Genomic DNA, 8,394 nt, shown 5'->3' with positions numbered 1-8,394 from the left:
AATAAAAATAACAAAAGGATATATTGTCGTATATGCTGATACCCGAAAATGATCTGGGCTTGTAGATAACTGATTTTGGCAATTTTGAGATGTCCGCTCGTTGCTATGGTAACATGAAGTTTAAGATTGAGTATGCCGTTACAAAGGCTATGGTCCAGTCAACATTTGTGCTAAGTTTGAATAGTATTGATGCCCTTTTTATAGTTTCATAGCAATTTGAACTTGTAACAGGAGGCTTTTTAATGTGAACAGCCATTTTTTGAAGAATTGGGTTATTAGGGAGAGAGAAATTGAATGCTTGAAAATTGAATATCCAACACAACTTGTCTTAATGTAGTCAAATTCACTGCTTGGTATAATTATCTTTAAATGTAGCCTTTATGATTGTATACAAAATTTGTTTTCGTCTGGCTCTAGTTAAAATAATAATCTTGTTATCTGTTTCTGTAAGATTTGAATAGGGACATAAAACCAATTTATTTTGACTTCAGACAAGTTTAATGTAAACATAACGCATTAAATAAAGAAAGGCATTCAAGCGGGATTTAAACTTGTACGTTTTTTTCGAGTATTGATTGATGTAAAACATTTATTTCCGCTGATATAGAATGTGTCTAGTCCCAACATAAAGTTATTTATCCAATCTAAGTATAAGGAGAATCGCTAGTGTCATATAAGAGACCGTTTGATGATAAAATGTCATATTTCAAAAATCATATCTATTTTTATAGAAAAGAAAACGATATCACAAAAAGGTGTTTATTTACAGCTAAATATAAAAAAGAAATATCTTTTAAAAAGATACTCGGCCGAAGTAGAACTGTTTAACATTCAGAAGTATGTTATCTTACAAAAAAAAAATGTTTGCAATGCTTGCTTAACAATGCCATGATAATTATTTCTTGTAGCTAGTAAGAAAATACCAATTTTTGTAAAAATTGAAATTAAATTATAGCATATTGATATTGATGATTTTCAAAGAAGAAAACTTCTGTTTAAGGTGTCCTTTTTACTTGTTTTCCATTTGACTTTATTAATTTTGTAATCATTTACAAATTAACGAGCTATCCTAATTCCTGTACATTTCATTTTAGAACTATCCTTTACATTTTATCTTATAGTGACAAAACTATCCCTTACATTTTATCAAAAAGCTATCCTTAAAATTTTATTTTAGAATGGTAAGAACTATCCTTTATATTTTTTAGAATGGTAAGAACTCTCCTTTACATTTTTTATTTCATAATGACCAATGAGATTCACCAAATTCAGTTTGTTTTTTTTAAAATGACCATGAAAAAATTCTTTCTAATATTCAGTCCTTCCCTGTTCATTTTACAGGACGTCAAACCGATAACAGACGGACTTCGTCCGAAAAAGATACAATTTATTACATGGAAAGAGGACAAACATGTATTGTTTTAATTTCTTAATAATAACATTGACTTTTAGTATTTTATGACAAGTTTATTATCAAAAGAGTTTCTGTTTCAGCTGAAAATAAGCAATAAGTCAGTATTTAAATGTTGTTTTGATACAGAAAAACACTTGCGTTACTTATATGTTTATATAATATGTAAAATATCTCACTTTTTGGCAATAGTTTATAAAGTGGATGCCAAGATCCAGTCTTTAAAAGTTATACTTAATGTTTCATCACTCGACCTTATAAAGACAGTAAGTGTGATTAATGACTTTTGTTTTGCTCTTTGTGCACTTCTAGAGGAAGAGGTTTCATTATTGCATACATAACAGCGGTTTTAATAAATTGTTTCATATCAGAAACCAATATTTTGGACGTTGTTTTAAAATCTTATAAACAAACATTTGCTACATATGTACATAAAATGCTTTGTAGTTTCTTTATCAGTACATCATTTGCTGTAATTATCTTAGATTTATTTGATGAAACCTAAGCCTAGGTAGCAAATGGCCTTTTTCTTTTATGTTTTTTTATGTTGACATAATGGGCCACACCTAGGATAATTTACGAACGGTTAGCAGATAACTATTTTTATTCGAAAGCTCTTTTTTCATACCGGAAACTAGACGTTGCATATACCTTTTATTGTTGTTTTGTTGTAAGGTAAAGAATAAACTGTCTGATATATTCTGACCATACGGATTGCAATAAAGGTACTCAATGTATATTTATTGTACATTAATTGCGCATTTAGGTATTTGTGTATTGCATTGCTTTATTGTTCATTACAGACAGGCAATTAATTTATTTAAATAATCCTATCAACATGTTAAGAGTCGTTTATTACTGTCATATTGATTGAATCTATTCGATTTGAAAAGCATATTATAAAATGTGCTTAATCTTTTTATCATATAATTCCTAAGTAATGAAACGATATGCCGTGTGATATTCCAATATCTCGGTAAAAACACATATAATCTCCCGATATATTAAAAGCTCTGTTTTGAAATCTATCATGATTATAACGATAAAGTTTGCATACATACAATATGATTTCCAGTGACATAATTTGTTCATATCCGGTAACATAGATATTAATGGAAATACTTGAAATGTCACCTACATAAGAATTCAATCAAAACAAATACTTTGCCAATAATGAACACTATTATACTATTATGTTTAATATTTGAGAACTATACATAGATACTGTATTAAATGTCAACAGTGACTAATAGGCCCATGAGGCCGGGTGTTTTAAATACCTTTATTAAAATATTTGTATATGATTATATTGTAAATAACACATGTCACTTTAATAAACAATTTACCTTATACTAACGCCTTCATCTTTACCGAACCATATTAACCAATTAAGCATGAGGTGTTACAGGTATTTAATGTACAAACAATTCTTTTCTAATGCAGAAAAGGTTTTCAAAACAGAGATTTTGTTTGAAACGTATCAATTGCTCACAGGCATCAGAACCAGGTGCCAAATTTAAAGTAGTCAATAAGCTTTATCAATTTAACTTCAAGATGTGTCAAGATACACGCAAAGTAAGTTGAGCTATAGCGTTCATGCAAGAGAAGAAATTGTCTGCGTTCTTTTACCGTGATTTTATGTCCAAAGTTAAGTATTTTTTTATGTATTCAAGTTGTAAATGAATATCAAACACATAGATTTCTGTCTCAGAATTTTGTCTCGAAAAGAAAGTCTTTATATTCATCTTCGAATGGTACTTATTATAATCATGGTATGTGATAATGCAATAAATCATGTATAAGTAATTGACAAGTGCATTTAAAAAATAAAAGCTCCTATTTGAACTTATTGACTGGCTGTTCCTTTTGTTGCATACTTGAGTATAAAAACCATTTCGTACAGCTGCGTAAGAAAAACTTCAAATATTCTGTATCGTGTAAGTTCAGTAAATGCATGAAATAAATATACAATCTTCATCAAGATTAGTTTGAGATAAACATAACTTATAAAAGAAAAAGTGGTATCACCATAGGATTTAATGATATCATTTGCTGAATCATCTGTCGATGTATTAACAACTTAATCAATTAATTCGGTACCACAATTTATTAACAAATTTACCGACATGATTTCAGTGTTTTTACTGGTACATAGGAGCTTTAAAGAGGCAGTTTTTGTCACAAATAGTCAAGCGCTTCGCTAAAACCTGTATACTCAAAAAGTGATATTCTTCTATTTTTAGATACACACTTTGAAAAAATGAGCTTACAATTACGTGAAATAAATAATAAATGGAAACATCGTTCTTCAAGTAGAAGCACAAATATCAGTAATTGCTTTAGCGTGATGAAGTGCCTCCTAGTTTCTCATCTTCTCAGGTTTCTAAATTTCTAAATGAAATTTTGTTTGCATTAAATATCTAAATTATATCAATGCAAATTACATTGTCACACAAAGTCAGCATACTATTAATTTATGCTTGAACTCAATTGAATTAGACAAATCGATAATAGTTTACCCGCCGGATGGATTATGTTGTTGACATTTGTACTTTGGAAAAATTACGGACGAATAAATGAGAACTTGTTCCAGACTCCGAATGTTGGTGCTGGTTTTAATTATCAGAGACCGGTTTAAAATGTTTAGATAATTGTTTTGATTTCAATAAATCATGCCAACTGTCCAGCGCAGTGTTATTTTAGTGCGCTCTGGTCCCTGCCAAGACTAAGCGTTCCCTAGTAATTAATGATCCCCATATTTAGAAAATCAAATTTTACTTTTATTTTCTTAGAGGGCGCTTCCTGCATTTTGGTTGGTCAAAACTGTCCCTAGAAATAATAATTATATGCAAATGCAAGATTTGCCGCCTTTCCAAGGTGCAGTTGAAAATAAGATTTCGGAATGTGAAGTACAAATCTTGTGAATTTCTATTTATTAAGTTTCGGGCACAGATACCATTGTTCAGTAAGTTTATTTTTGTTTTTTATTTGCCTTCGTTCGGGAAAATTATTGTTTTAATAATTTTTGTTCATAAATAATTACATTTATTATTGTTAAGGTAAATACATTAACAATTTTATGTTAAGATAGATAAAACTGTATCCTAGTTAAAAATGTTGATGTAAAAGTAAATAATCTGTAATTCTATCAATTAATAAATTTGTTAACATTACTAGCAGCAGGATTCCCACAGTATTTGTTAAGGATGAATTATATAATTATGTGACTTGTTTATTTGTAAGTATGTATGCATTCTTTGTATGTTGTTTTAATTGTTATTAATGGAAGTATAACTGTTTAACTTTCAGATAACCGCTATATACGCTATATACGCTATCTACGCTGTATACGCTATATACGTTAGATACACTATATACTCCTTAGACTATGTGTTGTTTCTGGAATAAAAGTGGAAAATATAGCGCGTGAATTGCATCTTTTTGTTGCCCAAACTTAGTGAAGCTGCCCATTACGACTGTGTCGTAGTGTCTTTGTAATTTGGTGTACAGTTGAAGTGAACACCCGTATTAACGTGTTCTCTCTCAGCCACCCACGTAATCTACACCGTGTTCTTACAGTTATTGAACAGTATAGTTCCTACAGTTATTGAACACCGTGTTATCCTACAGTTATTGAACATAATCTATTAACGAAAAGGTGAAAGTTTATTGGATTAAACAGTATTTATTTGGATTATATTTGTAAACATATATTCCGTATCATCAAAAGATGGCAAGTGACGTAACCAGTAACGAAGCTGAAGTCAATATGAAGAAGCATGTGTCAAGTTTCCAACGAGTATCAAAAGGCAATTAAAATTAAGATGGCGGCAGGCGAGTCCGCTTTCGAGCAGTTGCAGAAAGACCTATGTAACTACTGGCAGGAAATTGTTAGTGTACATGAGAGTCATGCGACGTCAATAAATGACAAACGGTACGAGGAAATGCACAAGCAGTACCGGGATATAATATCTCAAATCAGTGATTTGAATCAAGAATACACGAGTTGGGCAAATTCCGTTGTAACGTGTAGCTCTACAGCCTCACGCAAGCGGAGGGCAGAACTGCGCCTCCGCCAGCTGAAAGAAAAGCAAGAAACAGAGCGCAGAAGCGAAGAGGCTCGCCGGGAGCTCGAACTGCAGTCGGCCCGGCACGAGCTAGAACTTGCTGAGATTGAAGAAGAAGATTCCGATGACAGAGGAGTGCTATCCTTACCCGAAGAGCCAGCAACCGATGTTCGAGTTGAGAATTACGTGAATGACTTACCTGACAATGCAATTAGTGAAAATCTTTGTGATAATATACCATCAAGACAAATTTATTCTCAAAACGTTTATGGTTTACCTAAACCGGAGTTGATTAAATTTAGTGGGAATCCTGCTGATTATTGTAAATTCATCAGCAATTTCGAAACCAATATCGAGGCAAGGGTAAGTGACAATAGATTAAAATTAAATTATTTAATTCAATTGTGTCAGGGTGAAGCAAAATATTGTATCGAAGATTGTGTAATTTTGTCTCCGGACGAAGGCTATTTAAGGGCTAAAGAAATCCTTAAATCTAGGTACGGTAAACCACATTTAGTGGCCCGGTCCCATGTGGATAATTTAGTAAATGGCAGTGCCATAAAAAATAATGACGTAAAGGGACTAATGAACCTGTCACTCCATATGGAGAAATGTCATATGACCTTGACACAGCTAGGTTTTATGTCCGATGTGAATAATACGGAAAACCTACGCAAAATAGTTAGGAGACTTCCACTTCACATTCGGTCCCAGTGGGTCGAACGTGCAAGTAGCCTGATAGAGCAGGGGCTCGAACCAAGTTTTAACCATCTTCTAACCTTTGTGAGGGAACGGTCAAGTGTAGCCAATACAATGTATGGTTATGACCTTGCGAATGAGTCAAAACAAACAGCGAATTCGCAAAGAAATTCTCACATAAACCCTTCTCAGCGTAATAAAGTAGTTACACTGTCCACTGGCTCTGATAAGAGAAATTCAGGTAAATCTCCCTTAGAGAAATCCGCTAGGGACGATTATCATGTATTTATTGTAAAAAGGCCCATAAATTAAGGGCATGCGCAGAGTTTCGCTCCATTGATATTGATTCAAAGCTGAGAGTTATCAGAGAGCATGAAATGTGTGAAAACTGTTTGTATTTCAAACATGTTGCCGAAAATTGTAGGCAAAATAGTTTTTGTGAGGTTTCAGGTTGTACCGGGAAAACATAATACAATGTTTCACCGAGATTCTAGTAAAATCAACAAATTTACAAATGTTGAGGATAAATATGTTGCGGCTTCCGAATCGAGGTGTAAACAAAACAAGGTAAGTTTACGCATAGTTCCTGTTCGTCGTCGGAACGAAAACTATGCAAGTAGAAACGTATGCTCTCCTTGATGAAGGGGGCGATGTAACGCTTTGTAGCGAAAGCCTTGTAAAAAGGCTTGGGGTTGAAAGTAAACCATGTAAGTTCACATTAACTACAGTGAACAAGTCTGGTAAAAATATAAATGGCAAAGAAGTTAAACTACAGGTAAGTGCATTAAATGGGGGTCAGGTCATTGACCTTCAAAGGGTATGGTCTGTAAAAACCCTGCCTATATCCTTGCAGTCGTTGCCAGACCAGTCAGTGACAGGTAAGTGGAAACACCTTAATGGTATCAATTTACCGAAAATTGATGTAAACAAAGTTGAGTTGCTTGTGGGAAGCGACACCCCAGACGCATTTTGGGTAGAAGAGCAGCGAAGAGGGAATAAAGGTGAGCCCTATGCAATTAGGTCAATATTAGGCTGGAGTAATTATAGGACCCACATGTAATGGATCGTCAAATGATCAAGGTAGTATCAATTTTTCAGTTCGCTTCTAGTACACAGTTGCAAATCGATAAGTTATGGGCAACCGACTTCCCAGATGTCAAGAGCTGTGGCACAGGATGTCACAGGGAAGACCGTCGTGCACTTTTCAGTAATGAAAGGTACAGTAGTAAAGGAAAAACGGTCATTACAAATTGGGACTCCCGTGGAGAAACCCAGACGTAAGTCTTCCAAAATAACGTGAAGATGGCTACGGTAAGACTATCTCATTTGAAGCGAAAACTTCAAAGAGATAATAAGTTTTTTGATATTGTATAAAGAAACGGTGAATGGGTATATTGATAAGGGTTATGCTTCCTTATTAGATACCAGAACGGGATTCGAACCCGGACGTATTTGGTATCTACCTCATCATCCAGTTGTGAACCCAAAGAAAGCCGGGGTAAGGTAAGAGTTGTCTTTGACTGTGCTGCTAAGTATCGAGGCACATCATTGAATGACAATCTGTTACAAGGTCCCGACCTAACTAACAGTATTACTGGCGTACTTATGCGATTCCGGCAGGCCCCAGTAGCATTGGTTGCGGACATAGAAGCCATGTTCCACCAGGTAAGAGTATGTGAGCATGATAGGGATTCTTTAAGATTCCTTTGGTGGCCTCAAGGTAACTTGAACGAGGAACCAAAGGAGTATCGTATGAACGTCCACTTGTTTGGTGCAACTTCGTCACCAAGTTGTGCGGCTTTCTGTTTAAAGCGCACGGCAAATGAAAATTACTGATAAATTCAGTCAAGAAGCGGTAAGTACGGTTGAACGTAATTTCTACGTTGATGACCTTCTTAAGTCAGTATTAGACTCAAGTTCGGGAATTAGACTTGCCGCAGAAATGAAAGAACTTCTTTCTTTAGGGGGCTTCAGACTGACAAAGTGGCTCTCTAATTGTGAACATGTCATGAATTCGATCCCGGAAGCGGATCGAGCTCGGTCAAAGGAAAAAATAGACCTTGACAACGAATCGTCATGTGAGCGAACACTTGGGTTACAGTGGCATGTTAAGTATGATCATTTTGTGTTTGATGTAAATCTCCGTGACAAAGGTACGACAAGACGTAATATCTTGTCGGTTGCCAGTTCATTGTATGATCCGCTTGGGCTTGTTGC

General features: G+C 34.3%; 1 protein-coding gene across 1 annotated transcript; it reads left to right on the top strand.

Annotated features, from left to right (window-relative positions):
• The first annotated feature begins 5,235 nt into the window (after positions 1–5,235).
• On the top strand, positions 5,236–6,489 carry LOC132722904 (uncharacterized). The gene has a single exon (XM_060707520.1). It carries the CDS (start codon positions 5,236–5,238, stop codon positions 6,487–6,489), a length of 1,254 nt encoding a protein of 417 aa, XP_060563503.1.
• The last annotated feature ends 1,905 nt before the right edge of the window (positions 6,490–8,394 follow it).

The sequence above is a fragment of the Ruditapes philippinarum genome, unplaced genomic scaffold, assembly GCF_026571515.1.
Source record: "Ruditapes philippinarum isolate M1 unplaced genomic scaffold, ASM2657151v2 ctg34_1_1_1_1, whole genome shotgun sequence".
Classification (NCBI taxonomy): domain Eukaryota; kingdom Metazoa; phylum Mollusca; class Bivalvia; order Venerida; family Veneridae; genus Ruditapes; species Ruditapes philippinarum.
Note: the sequence above shows the minus strand (reverse complement) of the source record. Positions and strands in the feature narration are given on the sequence as shown.